The 21289-nt window shown below is 35.9% G+C and overlaps 3 protein-coding genes across 3 annotated transcripts; 2 read left to right on the plus strand and 1 right to left on the minus strand.

Moving 5' to 3' along the window:
* Positions 1-566: 566 nt before the first annotated feature.
* On the minus strand, positions 567-2434 carry LOC147403217 (UDP-glycosyltransferase 74F2-like). Its single transcript, XM_086438711.1, has 2 exons — positions 1781-2434; positions 567-1358 (listed from the first exon to the last, which is right to left on the minus strand). Exons 1-2 carry the CDS (start codon positions 2432-2434, stop codon positions 627-629), a joined length of 1386 nt encoding a protein of 461 aa, XP_086294837.1. The 3' UTR covers positions 567-626.
* A 4422-nt stretch (positions 2435-6856) lies between these two features.
* LOC147403218 (acyl-coenzyme A thioesterase 2, chloroplastic-like) lies at positions 6857-13000 on the plus strand. The gene is made up of 5 exons (XM_086438712.1): positions 6857-7602; positions 8933-9110; positions 9673-10142; positions 11794-11922; positions 12716-13000. The coding sequence occupies exons 1-5, from the start codon at positions 7195-7197 to the stop codon at positions 12851-12853; spliced, it is 1323 nt and encodes a 440-aa protein (XP_086294838.1). The 5' UTR covers positions 6857-7194; the 3' UTR covers positions 12854-13000.
* Positions 13001-14985: 1985 nt separating this feature from the next.
* On the plus strand, positions 14986-20689 carry LOC147403219 (uncharacterized). The gene is made up of 5 exons (XM_086438713.1): positions 14986-15331; positions 16698-16799; positions 19571-19712; positions 19799-19845; positions 20267-20689. The coding sequence occupies exons 1-5, from the start codon at positions 15245-15247 to the stop codon at positions 20480-20482; spliced, it is 594 nt and encodes a 197-aa protein (XP_086294839.1). The 5' UTR covers positions 14986-15244; the 3' UTR covers positions 20483-20689.
* Positions 20690-21289: the final 600 nt, after the last annotated feature.

Consider the following 21289-nt stretch of genomic DNA (forward strand, 5'->3'; position numbering starts at 1 on the left):
TTTTTTTAAATAATTAAAGTTTATTTGATTTTAAGACCATTTTTTTTTCAAAAAATATCGAAGTTTAAACCAAATCTTCAACCTACGGAGCTCGCAAGGTCGATTTGGTTTTTACAAATCGATTTGGTTTATCGAATCGGATATCCGATATATTTTTCGAATTTGAAGTCAAATCTTGGCTAGTGATATCCAATCGGATTCGAATTCGAATTCAGATATCAATATTTTTTTTTTGGATTCAAATTCAAATATAGCACTATCTGATCGGATATCTATCCGTTGACAGCCCTAGTTAGAATATCCCAACTGAATATAGATATCTTTTGGTTAAAAAATGGAAGTTTTTGATTTTTTCAACACAAGAATTCAATATTTCTCAGGGTGTATGTCTGTATGATTGCAGAAAACATAATATTTCTTGAAAATCATTTTCCTAGGAAAATAGTCATATAAAATGGTCCAATGCTAATCAGGCCTTAAAAGGGATATAGCACCAAATTTTCCGCAAAATATAATTTACTTCAAAAAGAAAAACAGCAAAAGAAAAGTAGGGGAGGATTAAATCTCTTTGTTAATGTGAATTATGGAATCTTATGAAGAGTACACCAAATGTTCAAACAAAGGTTCTAATTCTTCTCGAAACTCACCAACTCCCCCACAAATTCTTCAATATTTATATCTGAGCTCCCACCTACATCAATTGCCTCCTTAGCCAACTCTCTCCATCTACCAACATTTTTGCTTATACCTTTCCCTCTCACTCCTTCCATCACTTCGTCTATACATACCTCCATTTCTTCCCTCCTCACAATTCCCTCATCATCCACTTTAGCTCTTAATCCTACTTCCCATACTCCCTCCAAATACTTAGCATTAGTCGGTTGGTCCGACCACTGTGGGACTGCTACCATGGGCACTCCCAAGGATAATGCCTCTAAAGTTGAATTCCAACCACAATGTGTTACAAAGCATCCAACCGCTTGATGTGCCAGTACTTCCAATTGGTTACACCATGTCACGATGAACCCTTTCTCTAACGTCTCATCAATGAACTCGATAGGGAGCTTGTTTTGCTCAGATGCCCTCACCACCCATAAGAAATAGTTGTTACTCCTCCTTAGGCCCCATGCCATTTCCTCCATCTGCTTAGCTCCCAATGCAACGGTGCTTCCAAAAGACACGTAAACAACTGATCTACTTGTCCTTGCATCTAGCCACCTCATGACTTCGTCGCAATTTGGCTTCCAAAGATTGAGACCATAAGAGTTGTCCCCCTTGACACGCTTGTCTAAGTACATTGATGGCACCATTGGACCAACCATCCTCAAATGCCAACGATCCTTAAAGTTAGTTAATGCCTGGATAGAATTTTGAAATATGGAATGTTTTTAGTAAGTACTAATGTTAACCTACAAATCACGACTCATATATACATTAAACTCTAGAAATACGTTATCGAGTCAAAGAATCTGATGTCCATAAGCTATACAAAAGCTTAAAAGAACTTAAAATCAAATAAACTAACAAGCATACCAAAATCTTTTTTCATGCGTTAATTTAAAAGGTCCATTATTGAATCTTCCTATAAAAAGAAGAGAGGTTCTATTGCCACACCAACTTTTGCAAATGCCACCCCAATAGAAACCCAACAAAAAGTTGATGTGACAATAGAAGCTCTCAAAAAGAATGTGATTCAATTAATAGAATCACGATGAGTTCCTTTTCAAGATCATAATTCCCAAAATATGTATTGCATATCTGAAAAGAATTTAAGTCCTACCTCACCCTCCAACTTCTCAAATGAGTTGATTAAGACCCAATCTGCTTCATCCAAATTGGAAAATTGGCCCAAAAGCATCTCAAGAAAATATGGGTTAGATTCTTTATCTGAAACAAACGTCGGAAACTCTGAAATTCCCAATGGTGGCAGTCCAGGGAGCATTATAAGATCTTGGCTTATAGGAGGGACAGTTAAAAAACCTTGTCTTAGATAGTAGTAGATGGCAAAGTTTGCACTAGATTGAGTGAAGAATGCGGCCGTAGCTAAGCCAAATTGCTTCGCTACATCTAGACTCCATGGGAAGAAAGGATCATATAAGAGACATGTGAAAGGATACTCAGTCTCTTCATACTTTTGAATGAGCTCTGCTAATGTTCGTGACCCGACATCTTTGAAGCGTTCAATGTAGTCCCCAACACTAGTAGCTGCGTCATATCCACCTTCATCGTACCCATCAGAGATCGTCTCGATTTTTATCAATCCAAGTTCAGCTTGCATGGATTTCTTGGTGAAGACAGTGATGGCTAGGGTGGCTTTGATGCCTTTGAAGGCTAAACGCTTAGAAAATTGTAGGAGAGGGTTTATGTGACCTTGGCCAGTACCTGGGAACACTAGGATATGAGCTGGTGAACTTGAATCCATTTCTATGTGCATGATCCATGAAGGGTATTAGGAGAAAGTATTTATATTGGTCAGAATTTCCATTAAAGGAAATACAATTATTGTAATCTAATCCACAGAGGAGTATTAATTTTTATAATAAATGTGCATCATTAATCCTTATCTTTGTTGTTAGAGAGTTGTTGACATGACACGACATTTTTGAATTTCAAAACTACCCTTCCAATAACATTTCAACTTACCACAACGGGAAAAACGTTTATATTCGACTGCAATTTTTCATTGTCAAATTTCTTTTTCGACGGGTCAAAATCATTAAATTAATGAAGGATGGGAGAAATTCAACGGCTCTAAGCTGTCGAATCTGGGAAACATAAAAAATTTTAGTGGCCTTTGACTGTCGAAATTTGATTTCTAAAATTCATGGGCCTTGGCCTGTCGAATATTCCAATTTTTGCATAGTGTACCTAAAATCTTTTTCATCAAAATAAATAAAATTACAAACCCATGCCTCATATAACCATATTATTAAAATTTTAAATTACAAAAATATATTTTTATTATTATAATTAATGAGATAAATTCTAAAAATACATTTTATAGTGTATTGAATGATAAAATATGATAAATCTATATTGTTTATTTAAATTTTCTAAAACAATCATTTAAATTAATTATAAGGAATTTTAATCTTACATAAACCCTAATTTTTGTAACACCTGCATTTTCACATGACACCTATTAGTTGCTAATGATAGACATGTATTGGTACAAATTACTTTCTATTTTTTATATAATTGGAATGGTAATCTCTACTACTCATCAAATAAATGATATTCTATATGAGTCATGATTTTCTAACACCCCCTGATGTGGCATGTGCTAGAATCATAGTTTATTTTCCCTCGAGATTCACAACTGTACATCCCCATAAATATGTGCAATTGTGTATCCCAAGGAAAAGAATCTATGGTTCTAGCTCATGCCACATCAGGGGGGTGTGCGTTAGAGGGGGGCGTCAAAAAATCATCACTCTGTAGAAATCTAAATTTTATTGAGAATTCTTGGATGAATATTACATGAATCCTAATAAGGTATTTATAAAGATTACGTCAACCAAGATATGGAAACTAATATAATATATAAATATTCTACTTTATTAATATTCCTAATGTAGAATTTCCTAATATGGTTTTCCATCACTATTTTCCTTTTGTGATGAGATACATTGATAATGATACAATGTATCTTATGCATCATATTATTTTACAACCTCCCGCAATCGCATGGTCTTTTTAAGAAAGAGTATGCAATCGGTTTAATTAAATAATTCCTCTTGATCTTATGAAATACTTGATAATGGATATTCGCAAACATCCAATCATGCTTGATGGTGGTCACTGTATATTTGTGAAGTCCATCACTATCACATCCAGCTCATTTTTAAATCTATTGGAGTCGGTGGCCCATTAGATTAGGTCTGTCATGATCTCTCCCCTACGTATACAAATAAGGATCGTGCAGTTTAAATACAAGAACTCTCATTGAAGAGATTATAGATAAAATGAAAATCGAGATCATGTAGGATTAACTTGTGAAATAGGGAGGCTTGTAAAAATATAGAGAAAAATTGTATTTTTATTGGAAAAAAAATACTAATAACGGAAACAAAATGATTTAGGTTCGGCGTACCAAGATTGATGTGCTTAATGAAACTTAAGCTTTGATACCTTGATAAATTTGGGGGTCCAACTCAAAACCAATTGGCAATGAGTGGAGAGACCCAAAATCTTATAAGGAGAGAGATAAGACAATTTTATGTCCGATGTGAGACTAAACTCAATACACCCCCACACGTGTGGGCTTGACTGGGCCAAAGCACGTTGAGATATGAACTAGGTAACGTGAAGAAGAGAAAGGCCCACTTTGATACCATGATGAATTTTATTGAAAATTCTTGGATGAATATAACATAAACCCTAATTAGGTAATTATAAAGATTACATCAACCAAGATATGGAAATTAGCATAATATATAAATATTCTACTTTATAAATATTTCTAATGTAGAATATCCTAATTGATATTACTACATATATTATTTTCAATGATAAGATACACTGATAATTATACAATGTATCTCATGCATCATATTCTTTTACACACTCATTCTATATTTGTTGTCGAAAGTAGTAATCCTCGATTGGAGACTGGTTCTTCAAGAGATATAGGATTAACTTTCCGCACCATGAATACCCATAGACGCTTTAGGCGTATTGGTTTGGTGCCATAGTCACTATTTTTTGTGATAACCGGGTATCCTGTTGACAGCGGACCAGACCCATATTTGGGCTTGGCCCAGTCCATAGACCATGGTCTTGTCCATGGACTAGTCTCCATAGTCACTACAACGTCTTGGGTTCAACTTCAAACCTTAGAATGAACGAGTTGAGACCCAAGAAGAATGCTACCAGAGAAAAAGTCACCACAGAATCTGTACCAAGGGAATAAATTAAAGGGCTACCTGAGGGCCTCGCAAGTTGGATTGTCATAAATATTGGCCGTGGAGTGTGGTGGTATGTCATGACTTACAACCCTACTTCATGTAGGAGATTATTTTCAGCTCTATTAATTAATTGAGATTTTATTGCCACACCAACTTTTGCTAATGCCACCCCAATTCATATGTAGATCACCTGAGAATTAGCACACATTCTGGTGGCGTCAGCAAAAGTTGGTGTGGCAATAGCAGCTCTCTTAACTAATTTGAGATTTGTACCAATCGATGATTAGCTTGCTAATTAATATTCTCATAAAGGATCTTTCCCACAGAAAAAACTTTGAAGCAGTCATCCCGCTTCAAAATTTCAAAGAAACCATCTCCTTTGGATTACACATGGAATTTCTAACGAGGTATTTTAAATATTGACAAAAATGTAGGGGTGTAAAATAAATACAAAATGCCACGTGTCTCTTAACGAGGACGGTTTCTTCAAAATTTGAAGTAGCCTGACCTATTTAAGTTCTTGAATCGGAGGGTACAATAAGTGGATGTCTCCCATTTTGTTGATGGAGCAACAAAATCAAATATATTATTCCATAAGTTTCTATTCCAAGAGATTCACTAATCAGCCTAACTCGAGGGAGTACTTAGATAAGGAAATTATTTGTGAAGGTACAAAATCTGTATGCGTAAACATTTTTTCAATGTGATTGCCAACAACAGTAATCTCTTCGGTTAATCCTGCTTGTTACTATGAGGTGGATCCCATGATTTTACTAGAAAAATTGTGCATAAAAGACAAATTTTAGACATCGATATTTCAAAAATCAATGTCTAAAGATCAAACGTAAATCAATGTCTAAAGTCTCGTACTTTTTGGCTTGATCCCTCCAATTGCAAAAATTGCACTTTAGATGTTATTTTTTTTTTCCAAAATTAATGTATATATACATAAAGTGATGTCTAAAGCACTTTTTTTAGTAATATAATTTTTTTTTTTCTCCTTTATTATTATTATTTGCTTATCATGGGTATCCTCCCCCTTCGGGTGAGACTAATCGGACGGTCACATGCACCACTCCCTTGGAAAGTCCTACATGCAACTGATTTAGTTAATGGTCAATCGGACCTTGGAGCTTGACACCAAGAAATTCATTACTTTGTGGGATTTCAAACACTTTGACCTACCCTTCATCAGGAGCTTATAAAGGCTCGGCTTGCCACTAGGCCATGCTCTTGGGGTAGAACTCACATATTTGAATTATTGGCCAACTCTCTCTCCCTGTCCAACATAAAAAGAGTGCGCATGCATGTCAATTGGGATTATGAATCTAAATTTGTTATGCCATCGACATGATAAAGTATCATAACATTAGGTTGTAAAATTCATGTATGGGCCCTCACAAGAAGGCGCACTCAGCAAGAAAGCATCCACGATGCTCAAGTGGGAAAAAGGTAGCCTTCGTCAAAGGACAGCAAGGGTCATTCTATTTGCACCCACCTCTATGCTCAATGCACCCACTTTCTTCTACGCACCCTCCAACCTACCCCTCTTTTTTTTTTTTTTCTCTCTCTGTCACTCATGTTGTGACCTGGTCCCATCCCATAAGTAAGGAGACGTGAGAGGTCTGGGAAGGGGCAACATCTAACTCCCATTAATCTAATCCAATCAAGTGTCACCTAAAATAATTATTTTAATTAGTCAACCAAAACCTTAGAATTGTCATGAATTCTATTTAAATTTATTTTGGGGCGTCAAGGAATTGAATGGTTTGTACTCAACCTTTCCACACGTCTTGAATAGGTCCCACAATGTTGTATTTGATTGGATCCCATTGAAAGAATGGTCGTACATTACATGTGGAACCCATCGACTCGAAGATGAGCCAAAGTTGTCAAATTTGAGTCCTATTTCATCATTAATGAGCCTCCCCTACTTTAATGGAGTCTAACTAACAAGAAGTCAAACTACCTAAATAACTCCACCATACTCTCATGGAACAATCTTTCCTCGCCAAGTCTGAACCAAAATCATGAAAAAACCTCAAAACCGTTTCTCCTTCACTTCTTGAGGAGACCCATTCCTGCTGGTTCTACCACCACAAAACACAACCACCACCATAAAACCATCCAAACCACAACCCAAAACCCACCAAAATCCTTCCTCTCTCCTACCCAAATTAAAAAATTTTCTCCTCTAAATTCTAACAAAACCCACATCTCTGATCCACCAAAACCCATTAATAGAGTCTCTACTACTCAAACCAAGACCTTCTCTTCATCAAACCCAATGGAACCCTATTCAAATTCCAATTCCAATTCCAATTCCTCTCCTTCTCAAACCATCCCTGTTGTTTCAACTTTTTCTTCTCCATTTGAATCTTCTCCTCCAATTGATGCTAGTTCTTCAATCAGAAAACCCCTTAGTTTGTGGCCTGGAATGTACCATTCTCCTGTAACAAATGCTTTATGGGAAGCGAGATCAAGCATCTTTGAGAGACTCCTTGACCCACCAATAGATGCTCCTCCACAAAGAGAACTACTCACAAAAACCCCATCTCAGAGCCGTACAAGTATTGTGTACAATTTCTCCTCTGATTATATACTCAGAGAGCAGTATAGAGACCCTTGGAATAAAGTTAGGATTGGTAAATTGCTTGAAGACCTAGATGCTCTAGCAGGAACTATCTCAGTCAAGGTAATCTAGATTCTAAGTCTATTTACATTGATTTCTGAATTTGGGTTTTTGATTGGTGGTTTTCTTCTATTTATTTGATTTTGATTAATTGTAGTGCTTGAATTGCAATTTTCTGAAATGGTTTTTTTTCCTGCTTTGGAGATAAGGTAATGGGTTCTGTGTAATTTGCTTAGATTGTGTGGTTTCTGAATTGGCTTTTGATCTATACTACTAGAAGGGTTAATGGGCTCCATATAATGCTTTTTGATCATCATCAGTTTCTTGTTTGAATTCCCATCTTTTGTTCTTGATTTTTCCAAATTTTGGGGTTTTGGAATGGGATTTGATTGGAATTGGGAAATGAGATATACATTGTGTGTGATTTCCTTAGGTTTTTAGTATTTGCATCTGTGTTACTGCAATGATTTAAAATATCGGAATGTATCATCCAATATTTATTTATTTTTTTGCTTACTGTGGGGATCCCCACACTTCGGGTGAGACTAATCTCACCGTCACACACACCGCCCCCTCAGAAAGTCCTACCTGCAGCTGGTTGAGTTGAGGGTCAACCGGACCCTGGAGGGTGGCCCCCAAGGAATTCACTGCTTCGTGGGGTTTGAACACTTGGCCTACCCTTCCTGAGGAGCTTATCGAGGCTCAGCTTGCCACTAGGTCAACCCCTTGGGGTTGTATCGTCCAATACTTATCGATATCAGCTGAGGCCGATATGGAACATTGACCCCGAAACTTCAATTTTCCAGGAATATATCGGGTATATATTGGAATGTATTGGTTTGTATCGAATGTATTGGTATCTGTTTTTTCATTAACCGAAACATTCAATCGATAAGACATTTTAAACCTTGACTGCAATAGGTTGTCGCTATTGTAATTCTGTTTCATGTTTTCGGTTTGGATTGTTAGTTTTTTGCTGGCAACTAGTAATCTTGTCTAACTTGTGGTATAGATGGTCTTACTGAGCTTCCATGGAATATATAATTGCTTCTGCATTACTGATTTATCAAAGTTTGCTATATATTTGAATAATATATATCAAAAAACATAGTTTGAATAATATTTACTAGCAAGAAGCATGGCTTGACTTGACGTTGAGTGTAGTTCAGTGGCTTTCTCCTCCGTTATTTTCCATGAATAGGATCACGTTTGAATCTAGATCTCCCCTCAATTATGCAACTAATCGCTGTAATGGAAACTTCTGATGGTCTTTCCCTAACTTGATTACCGAATAATTTAATTGGCTGTGTTCATCTAACTAGAAAATCCCTCAAACATATGGAAACAGTTCCCCCGTTTTTATAATTTATAATTTATTTTTGCCACTGGACAGCACTGTTCTGATGATGATAGCACGACAAGGCCTCTCCTGTTGGTCACTGCTTCTGTCGATAAGATGGTTCTGAAGAATCCTATCCATGTTAACACTGATTTGAAAATAGTTGGATCTGTCATATGGGTTGGACGGTCGTCCATTGATATTCAACTGGATGTGATTCAAGTGCCACAAGGTATGTAACATTGGGATTAACCCAGTTGTTGGAATGTCTATAAATTTCACAATTTTGGTGGCAATTTGGGTTGATGATCTCTCTTCATTCATTAATATCATTTATATTTTAAAGTTTTTCTGCTATTTTTCAAGAAATCCAAAAACATTGGGAAGTTTTGTTTTGTGCAAAATTTATACATACACAGCATGCGAGAATTTGGTCTTTTATGCCGTGCGAAAACCTCATGAAATGTCCAGAGACATTTAAAGGATTTCCATGTTTGCAATTTAACATTTGACATATTTTCTTACCGAAATAAACATGAAATATATTTAACTCGCGTATCAGAATGCTCCCCATTGTTGCTCCCCTATAAAAGGATATTAAAATATTCCAATAGCGTCCTTTGTCCCCCCCTCCCAAAAAAAAAATAATAATAAAAAACACGATTTGTTCATTTTGTGTGGTAATTGGGTCAATTGACCCAATTATAATTTTTTTATATAACTTTAATTTTTCCAGCAATACTAGCATCTGTTATGTCTTGTTAGATTGTAATATGAAGATTTTTATCTTGCAGAAAGCTCTCATCCTTCGGGTGACATAGCTTTAACTGCAAACTTCACATTTGTGGCTCGTGACTCTAAGACAGGAAAATCTGCACCCGTGAACCGGCTCTCACCTGAAACTGAACAAGAAAAGATGCTTTGGGAGGAAGCTGAAGCTAGAGACAAACTAAGGAAGAGGAAAAGAGGAGAGCAGAAAAGGGAGTTCGAGAACAGGGAAACCGAGAGGCTCAATGCTTTATTGGCTGAAGGACGAATCTTCTGTGACATGCCAGCTTTAGCAAACCGAGACAGCATTCTTATGAGGGATACACGTCTTGAGTACTCTTTGATTTGCCAACCACAGCAAAGGAACATACATGGACGGATCTTCGGAGGTTTCTTGATGCACAGAGCATTTGAACTGGCTTACTCGACAGCATATGCCTTTGCTGGTCTCATGCCATGCTTTCTAGAAGTTGATCATGTTGATTTCTTAAGACCTGTGAGTAGCCTTTCTGCTACTTAGTATCATAGTAACAAAAAACTCCATTTTTTTTCTTAAAAAGTCTCGTTTAAAGCGTGTTATGCACCTTTAACGATTAAAACAATTATAAAAAATAAATAAATAAAAACTCGACTTAAAAAAAACACAGGTTTTTATGTTTTAAACACGACTTTTATGTTTTAAACATGTTTTTTAAGTTTTAAACACATTTTTTTAAAATAACCCTTTTTTTGGTCTTATGATTGTTTGTGCTTTGGTTCACTATTTAATGTAAAGGATGATAATGTCTTGATATTATGTTTTTTTTTATAAATTTTTTTATACATCACATTAGATATATAGGGGAATGCTAATGTCCAATACCTTGTTGGGACGTTAGCATTGTCCACCGCATTCACTTTCCAATAATACCCATCTCCATTTGTGTTTTAGTGAAAAAGACCAGGGTATATTGGTATTTTACGTAATAAATGCTTGTTTATATAACAAATGCTAAGGGAATTTAAGCATTTTGATTAATTTTTTTAGTTTTTAATAATTGCTTTGGCAATCAATGCCAACATAATAAATGCATTTATTAAGGGCTCAATAAATGTACTTATTATGTAAAAGACAAACATACTCTTGTATTTTTAACTAAAAGACAAAAAACGGGGAGGGATATTACTGAAAAAAAAATGTGGTGGATAATGCTAACGTCTCCATGAGGTCTTGGACGTTAGCATTCCCCATATATATATATATATATGGGTCCCGTTCAACACCCTACGCTTTACCCTACACTTTACCCTACATGTTTTGTCCTACATGGGTTAGAAGTTTTGGAATAGGCTGATTTTTGGTGAGGATGATCTCTATGGTGAGGAGATCATTCTCACCAAAAATCAGCCCATTCCAAAACTTTCAACCCCATAAAAAATGGTTTACAAAAAATGGACGGTCCACGATTTTTCAACTTGTAAACATGGGGCTAGAAATTTTGGAATGGGCTGATTTTTGGTGAGGAGGATCTTCTAACCGTAGAGATCATCGTCACCAAAAATCAGCCCATTCCAAAACTTCTAACCCATGTAGGACAAAACACGTTTGGTAAAGCGTAGGGTAAAGTGTAGGGTGTTGAACATTTCCCTATATATATAATATATATATATATATATATATGTGTGTAGGGGGGCGTTCAATGGCTAACTTTTTGGCAAAACATTTTTTAAAACATGAGTTAGAGGTCTTGGAATGGGCTGATTTTTGGTGAGGATGATCTCTATGGTGAGGAGATCATCATCACCAAAAATCAGCCCATTCCAAAACTTCTAACCCCATCAAAAACAGTTTACAAAAAATGGACGGTCCACTATTTTTCAGCTTGTAAACATGGGTTAGAAGTTTTGGAATGGGCTGATTTTTGGTGAGGATGATGATCTCCTCACCGTAGAGATCATCCTCACCAAAAATCAGCCCATTCCAAAACTTCTAACTCATGTTTTGAAAAATGTTTTGCCAAAAAGTTTGCCATTGAACGCTACCCATATATATATATATATATATATCTACCGCTACTATTACATATACGTCTCTAATAGAAAAAGGAATGTATCAAAACTTCAAACGAAAAAAATACATCTTGAAAGAATCTAATGTGCTGATTCAGGTGGATGTTGGGGACTTCCTCCGTTTCAAATCATGCGTTTTGTACACGGAACTTGAGAATCCAGAGCAGCCTCTCATCAACATTGAAGTTGTCGCACACGTTACACGGCCTGAGCTCAGGACTAGTGAGGTTAGCTCCTGAAACACCCAACGCATGTGTTATCCATGGTTTATATTATTGTACTATCTTGGAATGTTTTGATTGAGACCATAACGTAACATTCAAACATTTTGATTTTTCCTGGCCAAGACAATGTCTCAAAATGAGACTTTAAACCTTGGTAGTACCAAATTTCCACTAATTAGCTTGTCAACGTCTATCTAGTCATTTTCTTCGGGAGGGGAAGCTAAGAATTGGGTCTTGTAGGCTGTGAATGAGGTTTATAAATAGCATAACATAGCCAATTATTTGGTTTATTTGGTAAAAGCCAATAAATTCAATGAGATCCAATCCATCATTTTTTATTAGGACCAAGAAGAAAATAAAATAAAATTACATCAAATAGCTATCATCTAAACAGGTGAAAATTTAGCATAGATACTCTCCCAGGTCACACCCATCAAATAGCAAGCTAAAGCATTGCCCGTGTAGAACAAGTAAGAGATGTTATTTATAGATATAGTTGTAGTCTGGATCATCCCAGTTTGGACTCTTGAAGAATCGAAAGCTCTATTATTCTTTCAGTCAAGGATTGTAGAAGACTTTAAAGGAGCCTTTGAGGATTTTGTTGTAAGATGAGACTCCTTAATGGATTGATGTGATTTGTTAAAGGTTTTTGTTATTTTTCATGTGTTCTTTCGTGGTTGCTCGTTGGTATGTACACTTAAGTTTATGTATATTTATGTCTCTTAGCTTATCCAAAATACTCAGTTTTTGTTCTTATACCTATTTATTTTGTGCTTGTTTCTGCACTGTTGAGCAGGTATCGAACACGTTCCACTTCACATTCTCCGTACATCATGAGGCCTTGAAAAATGGATTGAGGATTCGGAATGTTGTTCCTGCAACTGAGGAGGAGGCCCAACGGGTGCTTGAACGTATGGATGCTGACAAGTCATGATTTCTTAATTTATTATTATAAAACACGATGTATTAAACAAATAAAGTGGATGAGTTCTTCAGGGGAAGTGGGGAGTGGTAAAACTTCAGATCAACATTGAAACATTTTAATGAGGTATTCAACAAATATATCTTTTTGTCTTTGTTCCGAAGAAAAGAAGGAAAATTCTGTTTTTCTAGTTTTTGGATTGAAACCTAGCCATACATATAATTGAATTCTAGGAGATGTACATACACACGACAATTTATACCATCCTCGTGGAAGTCAATAAATAGGCGGCTTTCAAGAAAAAGACCTCAAATTTAATGGCCATGATCATTTGACTAGGTTGATTTTCGACCTTGTTAAGCTTTCCATGTTGGATCATCCTTTTCGAGCTTGGCATTCCTTCATTTCAGACACCCATCTGTGTTGGTCTCATCTTCAAAAGTGATCAATACTTCTTAAAGTTTGGGTGGAGCACATTATGGTAGAAGCAAAGATGGCTGACACATTGTTCAACCCATTTGTTGCCAGCATTACGTGTCGTGGGATCTCTTTGTAAAATTATATTTGGTTTACGTTGGTTCAAGATTTTTTTTAAAAAAATAAAGGAGGGGTGCAACACGAGGACTTTCCAGGAGTTTATCCATCATAATATTATTTTTGTCCAAGCACATTTAATTGCGGAGTTCTATTGTGTTTGTTATTATTTTGCATGCATATTAAAAGCCATTAAAAGCCATGAACAAGGGAGTCCAAAGTCTCCAATGGCTTCATTTTGGTAACTTGCGGCAGGAAAACAAAGGAACATCCGTGAAGCCAAGCCCATTGGGGAACGCTTAATAGTGTTCCTCCCCTCCTGAGCACCATCAATTCACAAGGATGCATCACCATCTCCAATCCTCAACTCAACTTCCATGTTGCCCTCATTCTTTGCTTCACTGTTGGGTGTTTTGGTTCATTCTTGTTGTCAAATGTCCATATTTCATGTCAAAAAGTGCGATATGAGATTCCAACTTTAGGTCACTCCAGCATGACTCATTTTGCATACAATAGCTCATAGAATGATAAAGGAATTGTGTGAGTGTGGGCCAACCGGTTCTCTTTACGTTTTCAAACGGATGATAGAATAACAATGAAATGACATAATTGCCCTAATCTTATCTTGTCTTCTTTTGTCAAAAATCCTTAATTAAGATTCCAAGTTTCAAGGAGATGGAATCTCGATGTTAGAAACAAGGATAGAATTTTGGGTCCTGTTCAGCACCAAACATTTTGGCCAACATTTTAGCCAATCATTTTTGTCCTACATGGGTTAGAAGTTTTGGAATGGAATGGGCTGATTTTTGGTGAGGATGATCTCTACGGTGAGGAGATCATCCTCCCCAAAAATCAGACCATTCCAAAATTTCTAGTCCCATGTTTACAAGTTAAAAAATCGTGGACCGTCCATTTTTTATAAATCATTTTTGATGGGGTTAGAAATCTTGGAATGGGCTGATTTTTGGTGATGATGATCTCCTCACCGTAGAGATCATCCTCACCAAAAATCAGCCAATTCCAAAACTTTTAACCCATGTTTTGAAAAATGTTTTGCTAAAATGTTTGGTGCCGAACATTGCCCTAAATTTTTTACACTAGAAAATAGATGGAGGAGACAGATTTTTCAGAATAAATAAATAATATGAGAGCTATTGGCATCCTAATGTTTAATTGTTACACTCTAATTAAAATATAAAAAAATTAATGGCTGAGAATAAGTCAAAAGAAGCTCTCTCTCTCTCTCTCTTGTTTAGATTTCTATTCACTAGATATTATATGAGCACAATCCTAATTATAAAAATTTGGTGGAAAGTATTATGATATTTTGTAAGGTTAAGGTAATAACTTGAACCAAACTTGTGTAATGTTTAAAGGGTGTGTTTTAATCTCTAATTAGGATGAAATAAATAATTTAAAAAGATTGGGAGTGTAATAAGTAAAAGTTGAGGTTCCAATAGTAGCTCTACAAAATATTCAATGTATTTTTTGAGGTGGAGATTGAAGCTGGGGCATTGACGTCATTGCAATTAGTCTTTAATAAAGTCCAAGGTCAAGGGTATATCATAAGTTTGAAAAGACGTGGGTACCTCAAAATATACCACAAATGTCATCCATATCTCTCTCTCAAGTCTCAACCCTATTTTTCTTCTCCTTTGTATCTACTCTCATCCCCAATTTCAAAATCCAACAGTTCTTTCCGCTCTTCCTCGATCTTGTATTTTAATGGATTAACGTCCCTTAAAGTGCTCGAATCGCTAATGGGTATCTAAAAACCCATCGAATAAAAGTTTTTCAAGAAAATCCAACAAAGTTTCTCCGTCGATTTTTCAACTTCCCTTGTTCCTATCATCTGTATTTCTTCCAAAAATGGGGAAAAATCAAGCCTACAAAGCCATGCAGAGGGCAAGGGTGGGTTCGAGCTCGGCTGGACCAGAGGAGGTTGAAGATGGCATGGTTTGTACCCTTTCATACTACCCTTTTCCTTCAATTTTCGATTTATGGTTCTGTTTGATTTTTTTGTCATACTTTTCTAGGTTTGGGTATCTTAATGCTACATACCCTTTAAATTTTTGTGCATTTGTGTATTATTTATAATGAATATTTGTGGAATTTAATTAGGGTTTAGGTTCAATTTGTTAAAATTTACAACACTTGTTTGAGATTTTATATGATTGGTGTTTAATGTTGCTGTAGTATTGTATATCGATGTTTATATAAAATGTGGGAATCAATTAATATTGTGCCATATGGTATGATGAATTAGAATAAAATATGATAAGTTTCCCCTATGATCTGTATACTCCATCTATTACTAATACAAAAAAAGTGCAAATTTTGGGTAGATCTCTGATACTAAGCAAACCCATTGTAACTAAAAAAATCTTTTGTCACATCGACACACTATTCTCATATTAGTTATAATTCAATTGTACTTGTCCTTAATAATAGTAAATATATTTACTCGGGGTTCCTTTTTTTTTCCTAAAACTCATCAAATAAACTCTTGAGGGACTTATCATGTGTTATTTTTAAGTAAATAGAAGACCTTATATAGATTCCTCTTCTTGCTTCAAAATTTCTCCATAACTTATCTAAGTAAGAATTGGGATGAATTGAAAGGTGTATAATATTGTTGTTCCTATTGGGAAACCCTTGAAAATTCTATTATCATTGGTAGGAGTGGCGTGATGATGATTATATAAAGAAATATGAGACCAAGCATCTTAACCTTTTAAGGTTTATTATTTGATAATTAGTGGAATTTTTCACATCAAATTGTTCTTTTCACCTATGAAAAATAATTGAAAATTTATCCCACTTGGATAAATTTGTAATTCATATTAAAGAAGAAAATATAAGCCTTTGCTAAAAAAATTCACTCTTGTGTTAGAAAAGGCTTTATTTTTTTGCCAGCATATATACATACATACATACATACATATATATGGCACAGGATCACCATCCAACGTGTTTCGTAAACTGGGGTAGAAGTGTCAGAATGAGCTGATTTTTGGTGAGGATGATCTCTATGGTGAGGAGATCATCCTCACCAATAATGAGCCCATTCCAAAACTTCTAACCCCAGTTTATAAGTTGAAGAATCGTGGACCATCCATTTTCTGTTAATCCATTCTGAATCTTCTAACCCCAGTTTACAAAACATGTTGGATGGATATTTGTTTACTTATACTTTTTCAGTTACTACTGTGCTTTGTTACAATCTCTTCTTTCCCAAAGAATTTACTTGGACAATATTTTATAGTACTCATATCTTAGATGGATTTGTTTCCTGGATTTTTACTGACGAGGACTGTCACAGATGGATGGTTCTTTTCATTCACCAGAGTGGCATGCTGCTCGTTTGGCCAGCCTCAAAACTTCTCACACAGTTACCTGGGAAGAGTTCAAGAAGAAACAAAAGGTAATCTACTGGACATGGAAAATTGCTGGTATGTTCAACAGCGAACACATTTTTATTATTATTATTATTATTATTTTTTTTTTTTGAAAAAGCGAAAAAAGGGTAGTTGACGAAACCAGCCCGAATACAATAACCCAAACAGTGTGACACACTACCCCAAGGATAAGTTATAAACCCTCTCCCAGCTAACAAGAAAATCTTTATGAAAAAAAACATCGCTTTGAACTCCTCCTACTGAAATATAACAGCAAACACTTCTCTCTTTTGTTTAGTTGTCTTACTTTGTACGATTATTTCAATGTCTGTATCTTATGATTTTTGCTTTCCTAACCTTAGCATATTTCCTTCTGCTTAAAAAGTTCCGACCTTGGCATATTGATCAAGAAAAATATCTCTCCACATAAAATTTTTCTATTTAGGGGTAAAATTGTCACAGAATATGGGCTTAAAAGGTAGAATCATTCGAATTTCACTGATTCAAGATCATGGTACTGGATGGTTCCGAATTATCCCATTTTCATTCAATATAGACAATTAAAACAATTGTATGTAGAAAACTTGCGGGTAACGTTTCTAAAAACTTGAGAGTGAGCTGGAACATATTTTGTGAGCTCAATTTGAGGTTGGTCAACTTGTCTCCTCAGCTTGAGACAAATAGACTTGCTTAGTTTGACTCAGAAAGATCTGGATTGTTTTTCTGAACTTTGCAGAAATCCAGATGCAATCAAGGTTTAAAGTCTCGTTTTGAAGCAAGTTTCAGTCATGGAAAAAACTGAAGCGGTCTCAACTGGAACATTCTAAGACAGTCCAAAATATTTGATGTTTCATTCTGGTTTCAACTAAACCTTCTGTTCCATGGAAACAGTCCGAAATGGCACGAAATTTTGAACCATGGATGCAACCACCTATAGTTTAATGCTTCCATCACCCCAAGAATTTTATATGCTCCACAACATGTAGAAACTGTTAAATCATCAATTCTGTACATGATGATGTGGCTAGGCTTCTTTGGTGCTTAAGGATTCTTTCATAAGCAGTCAAATCTATATTATAAAACACAACTGTAGGGCCCACTTTTGTGAGAGAGAAATCCAGCTAGGATAAACATCCCAAGTCCCAACCACTTTTCTCATCTCTTCACCCTCTCTAACTTTACTATATTTCCTCTTTTACTCTTTTAACACACTCTATTGTTTGTCATCTTTTACCCCTTAACCTCAATTTTTTTTAATAATACCCCCCAACATTATTATTTTACTTGTTTACCCCCTTGAACCCCAAAGCGGATGACCGTTCCGTAGGCACGGGCAAACCCTATTCTTCTATATTGAAGGTGATGATGCTGTATAAGTATTGTAGATGCTCCTAGTAGTAAGCATTGGTGTCCAACTGCTTCTTCATACGATATGGTTGTGCATGTTTGTAGTGTATCTTTTGATAAGTCAAATCTTCTATATTGAAGGTGATGATGCTGTATGAATATTTTAGATGCTCCTAGTCGTAAGCATTGGTTTCCAACTTCTTCATACGATATGGTCGTGCATGTTTGTAATGGATCTTTTGATAAGTACACCACTCTGGAAATATTTTGGGCTTCAAGTTAATCATCATTGTCTGCTAGAATTAAGCAAGTATTGTCATTTAGAATCACTTTCTTCCATGTTATTTTCGTTCCTAAGGGCTACATCCCAATAACTCCCTATGAAAGCCATGAATATGATTGCGCAAATTCTGCAGCATCTTCAGTTTGTTGGGACAGTTTAGGCCACAAGATCAAAGAAAGATCTTGCCTTGGATTGACCTAGAGAATGGTGACCAACCTTTAGTATGGCTAAGAGTGCATTGCTGGGAAAGTATAGACCCTTTCTTCAGTGGGATACTGCAGCAGATATCCCAGGCTTTTATAACTCATAAAGTTTCACATCCTTGTCAGATTATCATTGAAACTCCATGAAGTTGAACCTTTAGTATGGCTAAGAGTGCATTGCTGGGAAAGTATAGACCCTTTCTCCAGTGGCATACTGCAGCAGATATCCCAGGCTTTTAGTCCTAACTGCAATCTGCCATGACCCCCCTGAGAGTGATAAGCACAGTATTTCTATGTTCCATCTCTTTTCATCCATTCAATGAGGTCTGATTACAGCCTTAGTTAGAAGAAATATACGAGTTGATGGTTCTAAAAGAGTAGAAGGAAGGTCCAAACGGATGTGGATTGAGATAGTGAAAGCGGATATTTTCAGTAACATAAAGCATGGCTCTGGACAAAGTTGAATAAACAGATGTGATTCATTTAGCCAATTCCAAATATTTGGGATAAGGCTTCTATGATGATGTCCGTAGGGTCACCCGAAATAACTCATAAAGTTTCACATCCTTGTCAGATTATCATTGAAACTCCATGAAGTTGAACATTACCTCTGAAAAAGAAATGCGTCATGAGAAGCATCATGCGTCTTTGTTTAGGGAATGAAATGAGCCATCTTCAAAACTGGTTACATCCACAAAGATGGGGTCAAAGTGTGTGAACGTTCTTCATGCATTTCCATTGACGAATGCATTAATTTTTTTTTTCCCAAGATTCATGATATATTTAACTTCTTCAAACATTTCAATACATTATGTTTGCTCTATCATGTTGTTCCTTTCATAGTTTCTGTTGGTCTTTCATAATAAACGCATGCTAAATCATATAGTTCTTCTTTGTTTTTGTATGATGCTTCATAAGTCTGCTATTCCTTTTAAATATTCTGTATTCTACTTGATTTTTCTAGGAAGATGAACTGAAAAAAGGAGAAATGGAGGCAGATAAAGATAAAATGATGAGAGAATACCGGGCTCAATTAGATGCTGAAAGGGCAAGCAAGCTCGCTCATGGGAGAAACCACTCAAGTAGCAAATCTATTAACAAAAAGGGTAAGCATACAAATACAAAAACTTCTTTATTTTTTTCTTTGCAATAATTTTTGTAGCTTATCTCTGAAATTGAGCTGTCCATACAGATAGGAAGGACAAGGATTCCAAGAGAAGGAGCAGCAAAAAGAGAAAGGTTGGTTTCTGCAAACAATTTTACTATGTCTAGGCATGTTTTATTCTCATTTCTAGAGAATTAGATTCATACAAGGCTTAGGCAATGTTTTTTATTTTATGGGTAAGCTGGACTTGAACTCACGACCTCAAAGTTGTTTTGCAATGTGTCAAACCAACTGAGCTATGGGTCCAAGTCCTTTTGATGGGTAAGCTGGACTTGAACACACAACCTCAAAGTTGCTTTGCAATGTGTCAAATTAACTGAGCTATGGGTCTAAGGCCCTCCCTTGGGCAATGTTGAATATTGGTTTATTTGAGGAGAGAATTTTTAAAGCAAAACCATGTGGAAACTTTGTTACTTCTGAAGCGTGTTTCTTTAGGGAATGGTTCATTTGCTTCTATTGTTTTGTCTGTTGTTTGCACTAAGCTTTTCTTTGCAGCATTCTAGGAGGAGGTCTTCTGAATCAAGTTCCTCAACTTCATCTTCGGAATCTTCTAGCAGTGACGACGAAGACAGAGAAACTAGGAGATCGAAATCAAGGTCGAAGAGAAAGAAGGAAAGAAGGCACAAATCAAGAAACAAACACACTAGTGATAGTGAAGAGGGTGACGGGCCTTTGCCACTTTCAAGATTCTTTGGGACTGTAAAGAACTGATCTTTCAACCTCTGGGTAGCTTTATAGACCTTTCTTTCAACTATGGATGGATGGATGGATTCCTTTTCCTTAATTTTCTCTAAAGGAGTTTGGATGTCTCAGTAAGCTCTGTGAAGGACAGAGTAGAATTTTATCTTAATTCATCTAGGATTAAAAGTTTGTATAATACTCTGTCAAGTTTTTATATTCATAGATTTGATTTCCTCATTTCTTTTCTTTTTTTATCAATTAAAGATATCGTATTCGAATGTTAGAATCGAAATGCTAATGATTGCTAGGTTTGACATAACAGGAAATCTGATTGAAAAGAACTTCCCCACTTTGTTTGCTTACCTGCTTTGTTTCATAATTCTGTGCTTATTGTGTTTGTTTTCTGTTTGACAAATCGTGTGGCAGAGTTCCCAGCATTTTCAGTTATATCTGATTATCAACCAAATTTGATCTTCTTTGCCCCCATTGGCGTGTGAGAAAACTTTTCTCGACACTTTTGACAGTGATATTTTGATCAGATGGTTACAATTGTTTGATCAGATGATTGATGTAAATCTGGACTGCAAATAATTGTGTACATGCTATAACCGTTCATCAGGCTGATGGTCCTTATATATGATCATATTTGTTTCATCCCAACCACATGTGGTGCTGCCTCGTGTCTTAGTACACTCTTGATCTTCAATCCTTCTATGAAGTTTGTAAAACATTTAGGTAAAACCTAAATCCACCAACCCCCACCCTATGGTGGCTTTTAGGTGTATATGTACATATGCGGACGGCTTCATGGGGTTTTTCCGCTATTTGTTTCCAAGA

This window comes from Akebia trifoliata, chromosome 4 (genome assembly GCF_017979445.1).
Source record: "Akebia trifoliata isolate Shusen 1 chromosome 4, ASM1797944v1, whole genome shotgun sequence".
Lineage (NCBI taxonomy): Eukaryota > Viridiplantae > Streptophyta > Magnoliopsida > Ranunculales > Lardizabalaceae > Akebia > Akebia trifoliata.

Coding starts and splice junctions, on each gene's coding strand:
- LOC147403217 (XM_086438711.1), bottom strand. CDS start 2,434: ATGCACATAGAAATGGATTCAAGTTCACCAGCTCATATCCTAGTGTTC. Junction 1,359..1,780: donor TTGAGAAGTTGGAGGGTGAG/GTAGGACTTAAA, acceptor AATTCTATCCAG/GCATTAACTAACTTTAAGGA.
- LOC147403218 (XM_086438712.1), top strand. CDS start 7,195: ATGGAACCCTATTCAAATTCCAATTCCAATTCCAATTCCTCTCCTTCT. Junction 9,111..9,672: donor TGTGATTCAAGTGCCACAAG/GTATGTAACATT, acceptor TTTATCTTGCAG/AAAGCTCTCATCCTTCGGGT. Junction 11,923..12,715: donor CTGAGCTCAGGACTAGTGAG/GTTAGCTCCTGA, acceptor ACTGTTGAGCAG/GTATCGAACACGTTCCACTT.
- LOC147403219 (XM_086438713.1), top strand. CDS start 15,245: ATGGGGAAAAATCAAGCCTACAAAGCCATGCAGAGGGCAAGGGTGGGT. Junction 16,800..19,570: donor AGTTCAAGAAGAAACAAAAG/GTAATCTACTGG, acceptor TGATTTTTCTAG/GAAGATGAACTGAAAAAAGG. Junction 19,846..20,266: donor GGAGCAGCAAAAAGAGAAAG/GTTGGTTTCTGC, acceptor TTTTCTTTGCAG/CATTCTAGGAGGAGGTCTTC.